Raw genomic sequence first — 21,771 nt, 5'->3', positions numbered from 1 at the left:
ATTATTTTTATTATTATTATTATTATTATTATTTTTATTATTATTATGATTATTATTATGATTATGATTATTATTATTATTATTATTACTATTATTATTATTATTATTATTATTATGATTATTATTATTATTGTGATTGTTTTGATTATTATGATTATTTTGATGATTATAATGATTATGATGATTATAATGATTATTATTATGATTACTATCATCATTATTATCATCATTATTATTATTGTTGTTGTTATTATTATTTCCTGTTTTAGGAATAAATGTTTGAAAGACCACACGCGCCTCTATATGTATATCAATTAAAACATGAAAAAGAAAAATCTAAAACTTCCAACAGTGTGTCCGTCTGTATGTGTTATCACATTAAGACTTGTCCAAGCCTTCAGTAGTGTATAAAACATTTATGAATATGTTTTATGTTCATAGCTGCTTATAGGAGGAAATGGCGTTCCATTGCTGAATTTGAAATTTGAAGTATTGACCACCATGCTATACTCTGACCTGAAGGGAGGAGTAGGGGAGGGGCAGGAAGGAGGACGGAAGATCGAAGGGAGGAGTAGGTGAGGGGCAGCAATGAGGACGAAAGATCGAAGGGAGGAGTAGGGTAGGGGCAGGAATGAGGACGGAATATCGAAGGGAGGAGTAGGGGAAGGGGCAGGAAGAAGGCCGAAAGATCGAATGGAGGAGTAGGGGAGGGGGCAGGAAGGAAGACGAAAGATCGAAGGGAGGAGTAGGACAGTGCAGGAAGGAGGACGGAAGATCGAAGGGAGGAGTAGAACTGGGGCAGGAAGGAGGCTGAAAGATCGAAGGGAGGAGTAGGACAGTGCAGGAAGGAGGACGGAAGATCGAAGGGAGGAGTAGAACTGGGGCAGGAAGGAGGCTGAAAGATCGAAGTGAGGAGTAGGACAGTGCAGGAAGGAGGACGGAAGATCGAAGGGAGGAGTAGAACTGGGGCAGGAACGAGGTTGAAAGATCGAAGGGAGGAGTAGGAGAGTGCAGGAAGGAGGACGGAAGATCGAAGGGAGGAGTAGAACTGGGGCAGGAAGGAGGCTGAAAGATCGAAGGGAGGAGTAGGACAGTGCAGGAAGGAGGACGGAAGATCGAAGGGAGGAGTAGAACTGGGGCAGGAAGGAGGTTGAAAGATCGAAGGGAGGAGTAGGACAGTGCAGGAAGGAGGACGGAAGATCGAAGGGAGGAGTAGAACTGGGGCAGGAAGGAGGCTGAAAGATCGAAGGGAGGAGTAGGACAGTGCAGGAAGGAGGACGGAAGATCGAAGGGAGGAGTAGAACTGGGGCAGGAAGGAGGCTGAAAGATCGAAGGGAGGAGTAGGACAGTGCAGGAAGGAGGACGGAAGATCGAAGGGAGGAGTAGAACTGGGGCAGGAAGGAGGCTGAAAGATCGAAGGGAGGAGTAGGACAGTGCAGGAAGGAGGACGGAAGATCGAAGGGAGGAGTAGAACTGGGGCAGGAAGGAGGCTGAAAGATCGAAGTGAGGAGTAGGACAGTGCAGGAAGGAGGACGGAAGATCGAAGGGAGGAGTAGAACTGGGGCAGGAAGGAGGCTGAAAGATCGAAGGGAGGAGTAGGGGAGGGGCCGAAAGGAGGACGGAAGATCGAAGGGATGCTAATACTAAAGCCTTGTCATGGCTCGCTTTTAAAGGGAGCTGAGGAGTTCATAACGCCGTTTTTGTCCTTTACCCCCACCCCTCCTTCTCCTTGGACAGGCCATCATCTTACAGTACAAGACTAAGACATTGGTTGAATAAATAAGATGAGTCATTTCATTTACAATAACAACACTAGACAGGGACAGTTAGGGATCATTTTTTGGATTGCTGTATATTTTTTTATTGTAATGGTAAAACATTAGTAACATAAACATCTTATAAAACAAATTTTCATGCACTGTTTTTTCTCCTCATGTTCTTTGTATTTAAATACGAACTATGCAGCTTTAACTTTACTAAACTATACCTCGAGACTCCCTCCACACCAATGATCGCCAACCTCCAACCCCCAATCCCTCACCCACAACCCACAACCCCTTTCTTCCCCACCGGTCATACGGAATCCTTTAAATTGTGCTAAATTATCAGTTTCTGTGACAGAGTTCTGAACTAACAGTCTGTTTGTTGAATTGTGCCCAAATATAGATATATATGTGAACCTTTCCCTGTCCATGCACTTTGACCACCACCCCACCTTCCCATACGTTATCTACTCACCCTCGACCCCCACCCCCACCCCACCCCACACCCCTTCAAAAGCAAGGATATCGCCATTTTCTTCTTTAATATTGCTATGATAGGCTATACATTTCTTACATGTGTATGCTGTATTTATGATCACATATATTTTGCAACATTAATATTTCTATAGTAACCATAGCAGCAAACTACACCAGAAGAGAGTGCATCGGATTTGTTCTTACTACCGACTTGGGCTTACTCTCTCAGATTAGGTCAAATAATATCTATAGTCCGATCGACGCTGAATGTTTATATATATAGCTAGGTAATGTATTCATGGATATCAAGTTGTTTATTCCATTGTTTACTTTGGCCATTACTCGTGTGTCTAATATCACACAGCGTTTAAATTTAATGAACTTTTGCATTTTGTTTTGTACAGTTTCGGCATGCCTTTCTCATTTTTGTCTCTGTGTAATAAATAAACAAAATAAATATCAAAGCCGTTTATTTTTAACCCTCCCCCACCCCTCTTCCCGTTCCCCTCCGCACCCTCTCCTCACACAGCCAAAAGAAACAGGAGGAAAAGATAGAATAAAACAGATTCATAAATGTCTGGATTGAGACAGTTTGATCGGAAAAATACAGTCTGCATTTTGGTCTTACAATTGCAGTTTGTATTTTGGTCTTACATTGCCGGGGTGATTTTCATTTCCGTAAAAAGAATAACTCGAGTCTCCCTCCACACCAATGACCGCCAACCTCCAACCCCCAACCCCTAACCCACAACCCACAACCCCTTTCTTCCCCACCGGTCATGCAGAATCCTTTAAGTTGTGCTAAATTATCAGTTTTTGTGACAGAGTTCTGAACTAACAGTTTGTTTGTTGAATTGTGACCAAATATAGATATGTTTGTGAACCTTTCCCTGCCTTATGGACTTTGACCACCACTCCGCCTCCCCATACGTTATCTACTCACCCTCATCCTCCCCACCCCCACCCCACACCCCTTCAAAAGCAAGGATATCGCCATTTTCTTCTTTAATATTGCTATGATAGGCTATACATTTCTTACATGTGTATGCTGTATTTATGAACACATATATTTTGCAACAATAATATTTCTATAGTAACCATAGCAGCAAACTACACCAGAAAATAGTGCATCGGATTTGTTCTTACTACCGACTTGGGCCTACTCTCTCAGATTAGGTCAAATAATAATACCTATAGTCAGATCGACGCTGAATATTTATATATATAGCTCGGTAATGTATTCATGGATATCAAGTTGTTTATTCCATTGTTTACTTTGGCCATTACTCGTGTGTCTAATATCACACAGCGTTTAAATTTAATGAACGTTTGCATTTTGTTTTGTACAGTTTCGGCATGCCTTTCTCATTTTTGTCTCTGTGTAATAAATAAACAAAATAAATATCAAAGCCGTTTTTTAACCCTCCCCCACCCCTCTTCCCGTCCCCCTCCGCACCCTCTCCTCATACAGCCAAAAGAAAAAATATGAAAAGATAGAATAAAACAGATTCATAAGAGTCTGGATTGAGACAATTTGATCGGAAAAAATACAGTCTACATTTTGGTCTTTACAATTGCAGTTTGTATTTTGGTCTTACATTGCCGGTCTGATTTTCATTTCCGTAAAAACAAGTTTGCCGTCACGAACCCTGGACTTCCGGTTACGAATGCTGATTTCTTGACGGGGATTTGTACTTTGGCCATAGATTCCATTCAGGTAGATATCCACATTACACTGGTCAAACCACCATCCACCGCGGGCCATCTGAGCACAGTTACTATTGAGTCCATCATTGTCTCGGTCGGGGGTGGAAAATTTCTTACCCTTAAGATGTTTCATGTAACTGTATCCTACACAAGAACGGAGAAAGGTTGATGGTGATATCTTGATGGAACAAACGTGTGAATATAGTTGTCATTAAGACTATCAAGTTTGCATTTTGTATCTCAAACACAAGTGTCTTAAAAAAATTCTTATGCATATATAACAATTTAGAGCATAAATGATTACATATCTAAAAAAATTCCTTTTGGAAGTTTTCTGCCCATCATTCTGGCCTTCCAATTATTTGCTTCACTGAATGATTACGTAATAAATAATGTTAACCTACCGTCAGCGTTGTTTCCGGAGTAGGAGCCAAGTGTCACAATACCGTACCCGCCCTTTTCTTCAGTGATACGGAAGTTATCATACTGAATGTACATCTGGGTACCCGTAGAACTGGTGATGTCGATTCGAAGCTCGTATTTTTCCTGGTTGGTCAGGTAAGCTAACTTCTCATTGCCAATCCAAAACTCAGTATTAGGAAATCCAAATCCATCTTTGTAAGATTGCCAGTTTCTGTTGAAATCGATTGTACCTTCAAGTCTCCGTTGGATAACCTTTGGATATCAAAGTAAAATTAAAGAACATTTTATAAATTATAAGTCTTCAAAACATGAAATTAAACGAGCTACTTATTTGATAATGCATTGGAACAATGTATGTTCCATAACATTGCGCAACCCCTCAGTCTTATTCATCAGGCTCATAAGCAAGAGGCTGTATTGTTCCTTATTACTACGTATACGCATATATGCTATATAATATTTTTCTCTGCATTAGGTGTATACGATGCATGGAAACCGACAAAGCACGGCATGTGCTTCAATGTTCACAAACCCCTCCCCGATTACACGCATTACTCCATTCCGCTCCTGTAATGTGCCTGATACTGTCAGTATACCAATCACATTGATCACAAGGAGTGTTAGCTCAGTGGTTAACGCCGGTGCCTTCCAATCATAAGGTCCCCAGTTCGAGTCACTCCAAGATTAATGTATGTCGTCCAGTTACAGAGTTGTTGACAATTGACAATTCATATTCATGGACTATAAATATGAATCTAAGAGACTGACTTCGGCCAGCTTGCGGCGTTGATAAGCCAATGAGCTGGCTTCTTCGCGAGTTCATGCTTACAGGAGGATCTAAAATACATACAAACAACTACATGTATCTTAACCAATCATTACCCATCGTTGTACCGTCGTACCAGTTGCGTCAAATTGCGTCACACAAGTTCCATGACGTCATATCTTATAGCACACACATCTACCGTAGAGTTTCGTCCTATGATGACGTCACTCATGTCAATTATTTCAATTCGTGAAGTGTCATGCAATTTCTAAGGAACTCATCTCATTTTAGAATCGACTTATATTTGATATTCAACAAAATGACGTAAAATTAGGTCATTAATCTCACCGTCCAGCCGCCCCCGTCTATCTCATGGTTACAGTACACCTCAAAAGGTTCCTTGTACCCCTCAGGTTTGATCGTGAACACACCACTTGAGATCTCCGGTCCAGCACAGGACGAAACAAGCTCTTTGCAGTCCCTTGGATAATCATCTAGAGAATTCCCGAGAGAGACTCCACCAGTGCCTAAGTAAAAATACAAGATTAAAGTTGTCGGTTTGTCTCCTGCGGTGACGTCAGAATTTTAAAATACTTAAAATATAACTGGTTACATGGCATAATTATTTCCCACTTTTTGACAGGTTTTCAGACTTGAGCAACACTAACATGCAGAAATAATTAACAAGTTAATTAGTCTCAATATTTAATGCCAATAACAAATTTTTAGCCGCCGTTCTTCTATGCAAATTATAGGGTAGGTTATAGGTGCAGCTGCAAGAAAAGTGTGATATATACGTCATCAGTTAAGGTTGGATCTTTGTTTTATAATGTTATAATATCACGAAATTGATAATCTTCTGTAGATATATTAATGAATCCACTGGACAATATTGTATCTGTTGAAGCCAATTTTATGGGCATTATAGAAACAAACCATTTGCAACTTGAAGATAGTACGAAAGTTGCAACAACTGTGAATAGGTTATAACGATTGATATCAGTTGTAAAATGACTGCATAAGTTGTACTGCGAGTGGCACTAAGTGTGAGACGTTGGCTAAGGTTATATTGACGTGTGGCAATAATTGTTAGATATCGTCTTAGGTAATACAAAGATGTCGTGCACACAGTTGTCAACGTATTTGGAGATGTCGCCTGAGGTTTTATCCGAGTGGTCTTATACTTGTGAAATGTCTTCTAAGGTTATAAATAACTGGCACCTCATGAGCCGCCTTCTCAGGTTATAAACGAGAGGCACTTTTTGCCAGACTTCGTCCAAGGTTTCATCCGAGTGGCACTAATTGTTAAGTGTCATCTAGGTTTTTGAACGAGTGGCACTAATTGCTTAATGTCGTGTAAGGTTGTAATAATAATAATAATAATAAATGCAAATTTATATAGCGCTAATATTCAGAGGAAAACCAATGCTCAGTGGCGCCAGTGCTCAGGGAAGGCAGTCAAAAATAGATCAGTTTTGAGTCTGTTTTTGAAAATGTTAACGTTGGGTGCCGACTTGATGTGCAGTGGAAGTGAGTTCCAAAATGAAGAAGCGGCATTAGAAAGCGATCGTTGACCAAACGACCTGAGCTTCCACTTAGGTACATGGAGCAGTAGCTGATTTGAGGATCGGAGAGAGCGGGTGGTGGTCTTCCGACTGATCATGCTACTCATGTATTCTGGTGCTAATCCATGCAGGATTGTAAAACGAGTGGCACTAATTAGTATATGTCGCATAAGGTTGCTAATGAATTGCATTTAGTTGGAGGTGTCCTCTTAGACTACGTGAATCGCACTCAGCTGCTTTAAATTCTCGTTCTTTTTTAAAAAACAAAATACTCTTAGGTTTTTCCCCGTGTTTTCATTGAGGAAATAAGTTGCGTTTATTCCTTATATTTTTATATCGTATAAACTGTTTTTATTAGAATATGAATTCGCAATTAATTAACTTCCTATTCAAAACATCGATGAATCAAAGAGACGGGAGACGGAAGATTGATTCGAACGAGATGTGTTTGGACGAATCCTTGTGTAAATAATAAACTACACGTTTGGGATGCAATCTTTTTCTTATGTCTACAAGGTTAGAAACCTATGACCCAATCCGGGTCTGGGCCTACACCCACAGAAATCAAAATTATGTTGGTTTAAGATCAGGAAAAAAAATAAAAAATAATTTATCATCATAACTCCATTCTTTTAAATATTATTGACAAACAAATGATAGTTTATTCAGGGGATTATTTTGTCTGTATTCTCATAGTTTCTATATAGTTTAAATATTTGTGTCAGGTTCAAAAAATAGCTAAGACAAACATTAATGATTACTTACTGCCGATAACATCTTGACCTTGTGCACCCTGAAAAAGAGTCGAAAAATAAAGTTGAAATCAAAACAATTATAGAAAGACACGTCATTAGATATTTATTTTATGAACTGTTTCCTAAAAGTACGATGCGGAGCCGAGGCAAAAAAAAACACTAAGCCCCTCCCCAGAATAACACCAGGGAGTCCCCCCCCCCCTCCATTCCGGCTCAGTAAATTAATATATAGCATATATGTGCGGTACAATCTAAATATTCTTCAACATTGGTTAAAAAGTGTCAAATAATAGTTTCATTTTGCATCTATCAATTGCAATATCCATTTTACCAAAATTTCTCAAGAGGCCACCTCTTCCCCTTACACGTATATACACTGGACGACATCAGGCCTTATCCCCACCACCCCCCCCCCACTTCCTTTCGAAACTCATCAGTACAAAAATGTTGGTTGCGCGCCTCCCCCCCCCCCCGACGCAGAGTGTAGTAATGCGGTTTTTAATTTCTATTCATTCGAGGACGGGACGATTCTCCCGATTGAAACTTAATACGCCGCGTTTTCACGAAGCAAAGAGATGTATTTAATACTGATATTGCTATACTTTTATATTTCCTACGTATCCAACGCAGATATTTTAAGAAAAAGCATTTATCTTGGACTAAAAGATACACATGTACAACCTTTGTGGTTTCACATAGGAACTGCACATTTGCAAAATTATAGATCCCGAAGTGAGTTTATTTGGTCTAATTACTTTAGCTTCTGTACAGAAATAAAACAAAAATTGATAATTTTTTAATAAAGCATTTATCCCAAAAGTAGTCTTGGAACAATACGTTGATTGTAAGTTTTCGAATTATAAAATTTGCAATTTAAATTCTATTTAAATTATTTACACATACAAATTTAAAAGATAATTATGGCTTTCAAAGTCATAATATAAAGCCATTTCTGAGTTCTTTGGAAAACGAAGGTAAATATGTAAATTATTGAAAATTCACTTTTACTTCATTTTTTTTATGTATTGTGAAAGCATTGGGGAATAGCTGACAATATGAAATGATTCACAAGGGGTTAGTATAAATTGATAGGAGTATAAATTGATAGGGAGCTTAATACCTCACTACAACATGAAATAATTAATAAGAAGTTAGTATAAATTGATAGGAATATAAATTGATAGGGCGCTTCATTCCTCAATGCAATAATGGCATAATTAATACGGAGTTAGTATAAATTGATAGGGTAGCTTAATACCTCACTTCAACATGAAATAGTTAATAAGGAGTTAGTATAAATTGATAGGAATATTAATTGATAGGGCGCTTCATTCCTCAATGCAACATGGCATAATTAATACGGAGTTAGTATAAATTGATAGGGAGCTTAATACCTCACTACAACATGAAATAGTTCATAAGGAGTTAGTATAAATTGATTAGGAGTATAAATTGATAGGGAGATTAATACCTCAATGCAACATGACATAATTAATAGGGAGTTAGCATAAATTGATAGGAATATTAATTGATAGGGCGCTTCATACCTCAATGCAACATGAAATAGTTAATAAGGAGTTAGTATAAATTGATTAGGAGTATAAATTGATAGGGAGCTTAATACCTCACTACAACATGAAATAGTTAATAAGGAGTTAGTATAAATTGATTAGGAGTATAAATTGATAGGGAGCTTAATACCTAACTACAACATGAAATAGTTAACAAGGAGTTTGTATAAATTGATAGGAAATAAATCGATAGGAAGCTTAATACTTCAATGCAATATGACATAATGAATAAAGAGTTAGTTTAAATTGATAGGGAGCTTAATACCTCATTACAACATGAAATAATTAATAAGAAGTTAGTATAAATTGATATAGGAGTATAAATTGATAGGGAGCTTAAAACCTCATTACAACATGAAATAATTAATAAGAAGTTAGTATAAATTGATATAGGAGTATAAATTGATAGGGAGCTTAATACCTCACTACAACATGAAATAGTTAATAAAGAGTTAGTATAAATTGATAGGAAGCTTCTTCTTTTATTTGGGGGGGGGGGGTGGTGGGTGGGTGGGTGGGTGGGTGGGTGGGTGGCGGGGGGGGCGGGACGGGGTTGCTGTAAGTCTAACAGCTTCGTTTTGCGTTGGAATTGTTACAATCTGTTGGAGAAAAATACTTAGAGACTATTAAAAAAAAACCGGGAAACGATGTCTATTACTTTTACTGTACACTAAATTTGAAACGGGAATGGCGAAAGTAGGTTAAAATCTTAATATATTAAAACAACACATTAAACCATAACCGTGCTTAAATTTTGTTAGACACAAATTGTGCAATTTTTGGTTTAAGAAGCTTTCATAACACTCCGAAACAGCAAGTTGATTCTATATCCAATGGATCTCATAGTTAGATTGTAGGGTGTCCATGCCAATATTTATCAATAGCCTAATATGCATGTTTAGTTAAAATTATATCCTAACCCAACATACAGCTTCAATTAATGTAAAAATAATCAAGAATACGTTAAATCTTAAAACTAATATTTTCTGGATTACAAAAATTCTGAAAATTGAAAGTATGATTCCATCGTTTGAAAAAAATCTTCAAAAATATCGACAAGAAAATAAAAATAAAACAAAACAACCCTCGGTGATTTATTACAGCCTGGCTTAGACTAAGCATCATAATCTTCATCCATAATGTACGGTGTTATCGCCTCTTCTAGTATACTTTCGCACATTATCATTTCAGACTCTTAGAGAAAAAGTATTTAAATCAGTATAATATTAAGTTTCCATTTATTCTTCATCTTCAATATGTTTATACTTTTTGGTTTATTTTGACAAGACATATTATAAAACCATCTGTTGAAAGGGTTGTTCTGGTGTCTTGTTGATTTATCCTTGAAACCTGATGCATTTGGAGTGTTTGCTTAGTTTAGTTTAGTAGAAAAAAGGATCAGGAGGGACACTCAAGTCCCCATCAAGGACCCTATAGGAGAGAGAGAAAAACTGAAGACACAAACACTCAGACCCGATTACAATGCTTAAAATGCCTGTCCAAAGCATTCTTAAACCCATTGACACTACTTGCAAGTACAACTTTCTCATGCAAACCGTTCTACTCATGCACTACCCTATTAGAAAAAAAGTTATGCCGAATATTAATCCTACTTTGCGACTTTTGGAGTTTAAGACAATGACCTCTGGTACAACTACTATTAGCAAACATGAAAAAGTCGGTAAAGGATAAATTGTCAAAACCATACACAATCTTGAAAACCTGAATCAAGTCCCCACGTAACCTCCCAAGCTCCAGTGTGGTGAGATTCAACAGTTGTAACCGCCTATAATAAGGAACTCTCTTTAAGGAACTAATCATCCTAGTAGCCCTCCTCTGGACCTTTTCAATTACTTCCTTATTCTTAGCAAAATATGGGTTCCAAGCCTGCACAGCATACTCCAGATGAGGCCTTACCAACTGCTTATAAAGCCTAACTACTATGTCCTCTTTCAGAAAACTGAAGTTCCTCTTGATCATACCTAAAACCCTATATAACCTCTTTTAGCAGCTTCAAGACAATGTTTAGAAGGTTGCAGAGATGAGTCAATGTATATACCTAGGTCTCTTTCAACAGAGACCTCCTGTATAACTCCACACCATTAAGATTGTAGGTATACTTTTGGTTACTAGTACCAATGTGCATTACCTTGCATTTATCAATAATAGAAAGCATTTGCCATCCCAGTGACCAGGAAAAAATTATCCAACTCCGTTTGAAACTTCTCAGAATCGCTGTTGGAAGAGACCTCAGAATACAATTTGGTGTCATCAGCAATTTTCTTAGCTGTACACAAAATATATTCGTCAATGTCATTTATATAGGCAATAAACAACAAGGGACCCAAAGCAGACCCTTGTGGAACCCCACTAAAGTAACGTCCTGCCGAGAAGAAGCACAACCTTTAATTATCACCCTCTGTTTCATATTGCCAAGCCCATTCTCGATCCAAGACAGTAAATTCCCAATGACACCCATACTCTTCAGCCTAAGTAAAAGACGCTGGTGGGGACCTTTATCAAAGGCCTTCTCGAAATCCAGGAACACAACATCTACAGACTTCTACCTATTTAGTGAGCTTGTTACATCTTCCATAAACTCAAGGATGTTAGTGAGACAAGACCTCTTTTGACAAAAGCCATGTTGAGACTCTCTGATCAAAGACTGGCTACTGAAGTGACTGACCATATGGACTTTTTAACAATAAACTCTATGACCTTACAACAAAACTAGTGAGACTAATAGGCCTGTAATAACAGGTCTTAGACTTATCACCCTTCTTGAAAGTTGGGGTAATATTAGCACATCTCCAGTCCTTAGGAACATCACCTTCATTCATAAATTTACAAAAAACCAATGAGAGTGGAACGCAGAAATGGTGTGCAAAAGTCTTCAACAAACACGGCTGGATTGCACCAGGTCCAGAAGCTTTAGAAACATTTAGACGAAGCAGCTCCTTTAATACAACCTCATCCGAAAATAAGACCGTTTCCAGTTTAGGACTATCACCCCCCCCCCCCCCCTGAAAATCTGGAGTACTACTCATATCTTCCCTTGTAAAAACCGACACAAAATAGTTGTTCAATAGATCTGCAAGATCCTGACTATCAGTAAATATATTATCAGCCTGTGGTGCCCTAAGAGAAACAATTGCATCTTTAGCTTTCTGCTTTGACCTGACATAAGAAAAGAAGGCCTTTGGGTTATCCTTATTTTTTAGGGCAATGTTATTTTCGAAATTCAATTTGGCATCAGAGACTAAGCATTCTACCTTCAGCTGATGAATTTTAAACTTGGCCGAAAAAGATTCAGAATCGATCCTCCTAAACAACTTCCAAATTCTACGTTTTTGCCTAATTGCACATCTAACTTTCTTATTCATCCAGTGAGGCATACTGCTTTTACGACGACGATTCTTCCACGGAACATGATTTTCCATAATGACCTTTAATTTTTCAGCTAAACAAATCCAAGATTGAGAAGCACTCATATCTCTAAACAGTTTAATCCAATCTGTACCCTTTAGTAAAATTTCAATTGCCTCTGTAACGCTCAACAACATTGCTTGGATCAGATTCAGAACTCAAAACAAGATCCAGGATGCTATCCGCCCCCCCCCCCTAGTAGGGAAACATATTGATGTATAAAGCAATCTTGCACAACATCTAGAAAGTTACTACCCTTCCTACGTACTGGAACTTCCTACTGCTTAGCTGTCAAAGTTCTCTGTACTAAGAACGTCATCAAAATGTATCTTTTTTATAGAAATATTCTTTCTGTTTGTGAATAAATCATTGACATTTTTATCTGAAGCGCCGTTATGACATCATCCATTCAGCTATTGCCAGATGCATGCACTTACAAAATATCACTATATTTCAAAAATTCATATCTTCGCATTAAAAAACGCTATGAGATTGTGGATTTCACAGTTAGATTCAGAAAATATCCAGCAATCAACTTTAGCCACCAGAAAATGCTTTGAAATAGTGGTAAAAGTTCTTAAGGATTGTTTCAACAGTTTAATCATTTGTGTTTTGGGGATTCATGGGTTTTGGAACTATCATGTACTATTAATTTTGTTGGAAAACTCCTGCCGTGTAACATAAAGTCGAAATATAATGTATCTTAGATGTAAATAATTGTAAAGTTGCTACCTTACAGTGATTATGATGTTGTTTAAAGATATAATATCTTATGTAATTCGATTCACAAAGACATCACAAAGAAAGGAAATATCGGGGATGCCTCGATGAAATGACGGAAGGAAGAAAGATATTCAATGTTGGACAAATGTAAATATAAAAAAAAGAAACAATGCAACTTATCTTACTTTACGTGTTCCAAGGATATAAACAAACAGTTAAATGTAAACATCTATGAGGTTGTGGTTTTCACAGTTAGATTCAGAAAATATTCAGCAATCAACTTTAGCCACCAGAAAAAGCTTTCAAATTGTGATAAGAAGTCCTTCGGGATTGGTCCAACAGCTTAAGCATGCAAACCGTTTTGATAAAAACACTGTTGCAATTATATAGACATACATATAAAATTGCAATGTATATCATATTTACCAAATTCCTGTGACAGAATAAACTAAAAGGGAAAGTACGGAATCTTTAGTCCCAAAAATACATGGTTAAAACACTGGGTATCATGTAATATGTAGCTATAGGCGTAGGCGGCGGAGGGGGCTGGGGCTGCAACCCCCCCCCCCAACGTTACTTGACTTTTACCTGACAAAAATGGCATGGTTAAAACACTGGGTATCATGTAATATGTAGCCATAGGCGTAGGCGGAGGGGGGGGGGGGGGCTGGTGCTGCAACCCCCCCAACCATTTTTTTGGGTGAAAATTCGGGCAATATGCTGAGAATTTTTCTACTGAAAGGAAAATAATTTGCAATGTGTTTTTCAATTGTTAAACTGATATTATTATTATTATTATCATTATTATTGTAACAACTTCCCCAATAATTATAACCAATATGGAAGGGTAATAACATGGCAAATGATTGTATGTTATTGGCATGCGATGTAATAACCGGTGCATGCCTATATGATATGCACATTAACATGTTGGACGCGCGCAAAAAAAAATGGTTATATTTTTCGGGCAAGTCGTTACAGCACCCCCTCCCCCCCCCCCAAATCAAATTGGGCTCCTACGCCTATGTATGTAGCTATGTACATGGCTTCTTCAACGGCACATCACAACGCAAAGTTGGAGAAAATGTCTGTTGAACATCAGCCTCGAAAAGTATATTTATTCTAAATATAAATATAAAATAAATGAGTCTAAAGAAATCGCCATCATATTGTGTGAATAAAATACCAAAAAACAATAGAAATAAAATTATTATTTCGAAATACGGATGTTTGGAATTAAAATATCCTAATGAAATTAAGAATGTCTCAAAAGCAGATTTTTCATAGCCGTGAACACATCTGTAAAACCTTTATCGACTAACCTTAATTACCATGAAGACTTTCTCTTGAAAGATTTGTGATAACTGCAGTTCCATCGGCATATTTTGATAGTTTTAATCTGGTCATGAATATTGGGTGTGCCTGAATTTTATTGGTTCTATTATGAAAAGGTTACTTGTATCTGAAAATCCTAAATTTCGATTATTTGATCTCAGCATGTTCGACTATACAGTTTTTCGAAAATTCTGATAATTTGAAACTTTAATGGCGACGTTTCTACTTTTTATGCCGCCATTTTGACTGGTTGGATGTTTCTTTCTTTGTTGCTGACTATTATTTTCATTTCAAAAGTAAAAAATTTCGTCTTTTCATTTTCCAAATTTCCCTCTTAAATGTTCGACTAAAGTTTTTCAAAAATGTTAATCTCTTCTGAAAGTTTCATCTTCATTCTCCATATTTTAGACTGTCATTCAGACGTTTCTACCTTTTCGTCTATATGCTCCAAACTTCGATTTATTTATATATTTCTTTGGAAGCTGCGATTTATACATATCTCGCAGTAAAGATGCGTTCCTTGAAATTGCGAATTTGTACCTTATACGTATGTCAGTAGATGTAGTCTCGGATGTATATATGCATTAGCGGTTTATGTACAGCCAGACTGCTATGATGCGGAATAAAATGTTGTTTTTTTGTTATCTCTGTATATACGGCACAAGAAAGTGACCCCTTCTGTAATTGAGAAGTACCTTTGTTTCAGTTTTGCCACACTACTTCTCGAAGATCGTAACCCTATATCGACCCCCTCCCTCAACTTAACAGATTCAATTCTCTTTCGTCGCTCTTGCAAGACATAGATGATGGATGTTGCAACAATTTTTCCACTTCTTCTACCAGGATTACCCTGAGTTCATTATCATGCACATGATATTGTCTGCACGTGATGAAGCATTGTTTTAAGGTATTACACTTTATGGCAGTAAGTTTTACTTCCCACGTGATGGACTGCAATGTTCTGTGTAAAGTCTATCACGGTTTTCTTTGTCGTTTTAAGGTGGTGCAATATGCTGATAATCGGCTTTAAGGATAAGAATATCAACCCAGATTTACACTTTCACGAACTAAGCTAGGATAGGTTTGTCTGCTGTGAAAGTGTGGTACAGGCCTATGTCCAGACTAAATGTGGTTGTTGACTTCAGCGGCCTAATACATGAAGAGTAAGCTAGGCTATTTTCGTCTGCTATGTAAGTGTGGTAGGACAATGTCTAGGTGCTGATATATATGCAAAGTAAGCTAGGATAGATTTATCTGCTATGAAAGTGCGATATACGCCTATGTCTAGACTATAGGTGGTTATACGGTCTTATCAATATATGAAGAGTAAGTCAGGCTATGTTCGTCTGCTATGTAATAATATAGATTTTATATGATTGTATGCGAAGTTAGCCATCAGGCCTGGTTCGTCAGAAACGAAGTTGCATGATATATGTCTACGCTGGGTATTTATATTTTCTTGGCGTGCCCAGGATTTCAAAGGTTAGGGCAGGGCCCGGGTTCAAAGTGTCCAAAGACTGATAGGGATGAACCTTTACGAAGGACCGGAGGCGAATGAAGAATCAAGGGGATGCGGCACCTGAGGTCGCTGAAGCCAACACCAAGGGAGAGGGTCTGGGGGCCTCGCCCATAAAGAAAATAAGGAAATATGCAAACGTCAAGAGGTGCATTGAGGCATATTTAGCCAATAACTAAGTCTAAGTAGCTCCAAGCGCAATATTATCCTAAGAGTGAGGTGAAAAGAGGGTGCTGTGAACCCGTATAGCAGTGGCCTTATGTTTGTCCGGCTGGCACTCGATACACACAGGGAACACAGTTACTATTGTAAATTTTAAATTGTAAATTTTTGTACCAAAGTAAAAAAAAAACTGGATCGTGCTATAAATCGGTAATATGTGCTATTAGGATAACAGTTAGAACTGAGGATATTTGTAAATCCATCATTTTGATGCATTTGTTTGAATACTGTAAACCTAAAAGCACATGCTACCGAATTATCAGATTTGTCAGCACAATCCGGTATTTACTGTGGTACAAAAGTTTTAAGATTTACAATATACAGTAATCTCTATGTAAGTCGGTTGCGGCTGAATGTCAACAAAAAAAACCATGCCTCTGTGCAACTTCCCCCCAACTGGCGATTGGAGGTTGGGATGCCCCCCCCCCACCGCGTCCCATCCCCTCGTGCACGCCACTATATACGCGGAGTAAGCTAGGGCAATCGTCATCTGCTATTAATGTGCGATAGGTTTATTGAGGAGTTTCAAATACTGTATTGATATTAATTAGTGATGGACTTTCTCAAAGCGTTATTATTAACGTTCGTTGTGACATGAAAGTATAAAAGTAACAATTTCAGATTTCTTGCAGGCGTATTTGATAAGAAGTTAAGCTTGACAGCAACCCACTGCTTGAAAACGCGAATAATGCACAACATGATATTGTTAAAAACATAAAAGAAGCGATCGATTTGGCATTTATACAACTGCGACGTTTTAAAGTAAATGTAACTGATTTATATGGTCATAACACTCTGTACTTCTTTCGATTAATACAATTCAAGTTATACCCATAACATAAACTAAATTTAAACAATTATAAATATGATAACACAATACTATAAACATGACATTTAAAAATGATGGTAAAAACTGAAAACGATGAAAAATCAGGAAATAGAAGGTAATTAGGACATATAAAAACTTGGCAGACGAATCGGGTGGACGGGAAGTATGTGGTTTACTCGAACTTTTGTTTAAAATTGTTTTTTTTTTTTAAGGAGAGACATGCGTCATTGTCCTTCATTACTGTATAATTAAAATCTAAAAATAGAAATACTATTGTTAAAAAATAAGGAAGTCTGAATCATGGCGTCTTTTGCCAGTTCATTCTAATGACTCATTAAGAACAATGATTAATAAGTAAACAAATAGGTCTTCCATTTCGTAATTAATGTAGCTCGGACTAGAGCAATCGAGATAACCATGGTCATTGTTCAAAACAATGATGTTATTGTCACGTTTTAATCATGAATACAATGAGTCTTTTCATCCCTGATCTGCACGTGCAAACGATCCCGACCATCGATGCAATGTCAGAGAAATCAATTACAAGAGATTGTGAACAATAATTATCTCACATCATATGATATTATTTTATCACATCATTGCGGTCACATGTTGCATGATGAATGATCGTAAATGGGACATGATCCAAAAATTTTTATTGCGAACATTTTCGGTGTGATATAATTTTTTATTTTTTTGATATTTTTTTTTTGGGGGGGGGGGCTTCTATAAAATTTGAACAATTTATCATTTCATTCTTTTCATTCATTCTGAGCATCAGTTCTGAGGAGTGCAGGGTCTGGTTGCTCGATCCTCATAAAGATTCTGGGTCTTATAGGTCTAAACCTAGCTTGTTTGTAAATGGGTGTATATACAATTTTAGAAACAAAGAACGTAATAAAAATACTTTTTATTACGAAGGAAAAGAATTTGATCTTCGCTGTACTGAATAAAAAAGGAACTGTTTCTTCATTGGCTCCATTTAAACATCGAAAATGAAGTTATAATCATGCAATATGTGCGTGTTCGTATAATTCAACGCCCATACCAAAAGTAAAACATTTGAGAAAATCTGAAACTTTTATAAACAGAGGATATAATAAAAATTCTGTTGAACGTAAGGTTGGGTAAGGAATTAATGTTGAACATAGTAACTATTTGTGTTTCTCATAGAAAACCAAGAGATAAGCAAGGCACAAAGCTAGACTTTCTCTTTTTTTGTTTAAAGTAAAAATCATAAGAATTATTGATCGGGTTGGTACGCTATTGGGCATAAAGAACGGAATTATTCCAGCTTGTGTAAGTAAAATAAATTATCCAAAAGAATCTCACCAATTCACGACATAATTGACCCCGATATGAGTCTCCTAAAACTAAAACTGTTTTGATAAAGAAGTCGCGTTAATTATAAAACAGTTGATATTTACTCCCGGTAGCTCCGAAATTTATGCGAAATACTTGTCATAATGCTCCATGCAGTAAATTGTTAACGACAATGGAAATATCATTAATTTACAAATATATCAGGAATGTAGAACAAAACAAAAATCATAGCCTATTTTAAAAGACGTGTTCGTTAACATATGAACTAATATTAATAATTTAGAAAAAGTATCGATTTATATCCAAAATATCAAAGTCACAGTACATTTCGGTAACAAAAAAAGTAAAAAAGTAAAATGTGTTGCTGTCTGTACTTTGTTCATTCCTTTGTGTATGGGGTTATATTTGTGCGTTTAGTTTTTACACGTATATATATTCCTTATCCTTAAAGTACTTCATAAGTCACAAAGAGAAGTTACTTCGAGATTAAATGAAAAAGGACAGCGAGATTTAGAAATAATCGGTCGAATTCTCAAGTGACTTTCTTATCCGGGTATTTTTGCCATCACCCGCGTTTTGAACATTTGCACGTCTTTGACTTTTGCTGAAACAGTTAGTCGAATAAAGTAAGTCTCATATCGATGAATACAGCAAACTAGTAAACCCCCTGAGTTAACACCCAAATTTCTTTTCTGTTTCCCAGAAATGCCACCCCTGCAGTATCTTCATATAAACAATGTTTTTGTCTGTTCATATTACGTTATGGTTACTTCTTATAAATTCAACAAACAATATTTTTGTCGATTGTTTCAATCAAAGTTGTTGCTAACGTGCTTAGAGAAAGAAGTCTCATCTGTATTTACAGAAGCAATTTTATTTATTTTCAGTTGTATAATTATAGCTTCCTTTATGTGTTGTTCCAAGCATTCGGACAATCCTCCGATTTAAAAATAATTGTCTTCTCTTGAGCAACCGCAATATTATTGATAACAAGTGATTGAAATAGGGAGTACCCGTGTATATACAAATAAATAAATAAGACTTCTCTAATTGAGCATACAACTGTATTTTTAAAGAACCATACGCAGTCATCGTTACAAAAAGAACAATACCACGAGCAAGGAACTACTTTTATACGTTAACAACTCAACAATCTCAAACTTTCAGAAAAACCCAATGGGGGTTGGAGGGGGGGGGGGACAAGTTAAAAAGGTGACCAACTCTAAAAATGCCACAGAATATCTTGAAATAAAGGGGTTTTTGTTCTGTGCACATTACGTTCCTAATGACAGGTGCAGCAAATTAAACGAAAGCTGTGAAAGACATCTTCTCAATGAACCTCGCAAGCACTGTCCACACACGTATACACCATATACTGCGCACCTGCATGTTACCATCATTACAACACGATACCACACCACACCACACAACCCCCCCCCCCCCCCAATATATATATATATATATATACATATATATATATATATATATATATATCTATAAATGAAATTCGTAATGAGTTGGAAAATCAAGAACAGTGAAAAAACTTCCAGCCTCCACCGGGATTCGAACCCGGGCCTCCCGCTTTGTACGCGGACACCCTAACCAACTACGCAATGGACGCTGATTGTATGTCCAGAGGTTCTAAACCGGTAAGGAAGGCCGTAATTCCACTGTAGGCGCTTGTCACCTGTATCGAACAATACTAGTTCTGTTTTCGGTGACATATTTTGCCTTACTCTAGAGAACATGAAAATCGTATAATGACTTGGAAAATCAAGAACAGTGAAAAAACTTTTTTCCGTATCAATGATATATATATATATATATATATATATATATATATATATATATATATATATATATATATATATATCAATTATATATATAAATATCAATTATATATATATCAATTATATATATCCATGTGCCTTTGTCGTTTACTTCCATTTCAATTAACAGAGTCTGTTCAAAGTATCTCTTTCGAGATCCGGCTTTAGGAATCACAAATGATTTCGAGTTGGTTAGCATCATGTTTGATCTCTAGAGTAAGGCAAATATGTCACCAAAATAGAACTAGCATCGTTCGATATAGGTGACAAACGCCTACAGTGAAATTACCTTCCTTGCCGATGTATAAATGGATGAATCAAGATGTGAATAGCCTTTGGAATAACTTCCGATATTTTAAACAGCTGCATGAGAGTACAGCTAATGTATTGCCTCTACTATGCGCGCGAATACACCTTAATGCGCGCAGCAGTTGAAGGTTCCAGTCAATGCTTAATAAGTTAATTTGACAACTGTCGAAAACATCCAATGTTTGTCGTGTATGCAAAATTTAACGGACATACCCTAAAAAGTACTGTCGTTATCGAAATGATCACGGAAACGACATTGAAGCCGTTTAGCAAAATAATTTGAAGGTAATAATATACCAAGAAAGTATTTTACAACCAAATCGAGCTTGCATCACAGTATGCTATCAAACCATTTTAAATGAGGATATTACCAGTAAAATTTGGATCGAAGCACAAAAACTGATGTTTAATTTTAAACAGTTGTAAATAATTAGAGAGATAGAATATTACGTAACATACCATTTTAAGGACTGCAACGAAAATTAAGCCAAAGCCGATCAAAGTCTTGCAAATTTGCAGTTGATACTCCATGGTTGAACAGGATTCGTATAGAGAAAGTATAGTAATAAGTTGCTAGTGATATAGATTGGCCACCGTCCAGGTCAGATGTGTATGTTTAGTATCGGATCAGTGAGGATAACGGAGAGACAACACCACATACGCACAGACAGGCAGCCAATGCTACGGTGAAGCTGTAGGGACATTGATATAACTGGCCACCGTCCAGGTCAGTTGTGTATGTTTATAGTATGATCAATGAGGATGTATTTATGTATGTATTTTAGATCCTCCTGCGAGCAGGAACTCGCGAAGAAGCCATCATTGGCTTATCAAAGCCGCAAACTGACTGAAGTCAGTCTCCTTGATTCATATTTAACGTCCAAGATTGTGAATTATCAATTGTCAACAACTCTGTAACTGGACGACATACATTAATCTTTGAGTGACTCGAAATCGGGACCTTATGATTGAAAGGCACCGGCGTTAACCACTGAGCTAACACTCATTGTGGATGACGTGGAGTATGATGGTGGTGACAAATACCACACATGCACATAGAGGCAGCCAATGATACGGTCTGGCTGTAGGGACATTGAAGGAAATAACACTGTATAGGTCAAAAGTAATTCTCCAGGCGGATGTGTTTTACTGTGAAAGTACCATGCCACAATAATTAAGAATAATGACCATCCGCCAAAGTAGTAATTATTCTCGTGAAGAGTTCCAAAAGA

General features: G+C 37.1%; 2 protein-coding genes across 3 annotated transcripts in view; one reads left to right on the top strand and one right to left on the bottom strand.

The window, feature by feature from the left end:
* The window catches only part of LOC139962192 (fibrinogen-like protein A), a 73,299-nt gene that overhangs the window by 21,518 nt on the left and 30,010 nt on the right, over positions 1-21,771 (top strand). The gene's annotated exons all lie outside the window — the stretch shown is intronic.
* LOC139962191 (fibrinogen-like protein A) lies at positions 1,827-21,215 on the bottom strand. The gene is made up of 5 exons (XM_071962171.1): positions 20,999-21,215; positions 7,467-7,494; positions 5,485-5,663; positions 4,352-4,622; positions 1,827-4,091 (listed from the first exon to the last, which is right to left on the bottom strand). Exons 1-5 carry the CDS (start codon positions 21,068-21,070, stop codon positions 3,835-3,837), a joined length of 807 nt encoding a protein of 268 aa, XP_071818272.1. The 5' UTR covers positions 21,071-21,215; the 3' UTR covers positions 1,827-3,834.

Source organism: Apostichopus japonicus, chromosome 20 (genome assembly GCF_037975245.1).
Source record: "Apostichopus japonicus isolate 1M-3 chromosome 20, ASM3797524v1, whole genome shotgun sequence".
Classification (NCBI taxonomy): Eukaryota; Metazoa; Echinodermata; class Holothuroidea; order Aspidochirotida; family Stichopodidae; genus Apostichopus; species Apostichopus japonicus.
This window is presented reverse-complemented; position numbering and strand designations above follow the sequence as displayed.

Coding starts and splice junctions, on each gene's coding strand:
- LOC139962191 (XM_071962171.1), bottom strand. CDS start 21,070: ATGGAGTATCAACTGCAAATTTGCAAGACTTTGATCGGCTTTGGCTTA. Junction 5,664..7,466: donor AGGTCAAGATGTTATCGGCA/GTAAGTAATCAT, acceptor ATTTTTACTTAG/GCACTGGTGGAGTCTCTCTC. Junction 4,623..5,484: donor TAGACGGGGGCGGCTGGACG/GTGAGATTAATG, acceptor TGATATCCAAAG/GTTATCCAACGGAGACTTGA.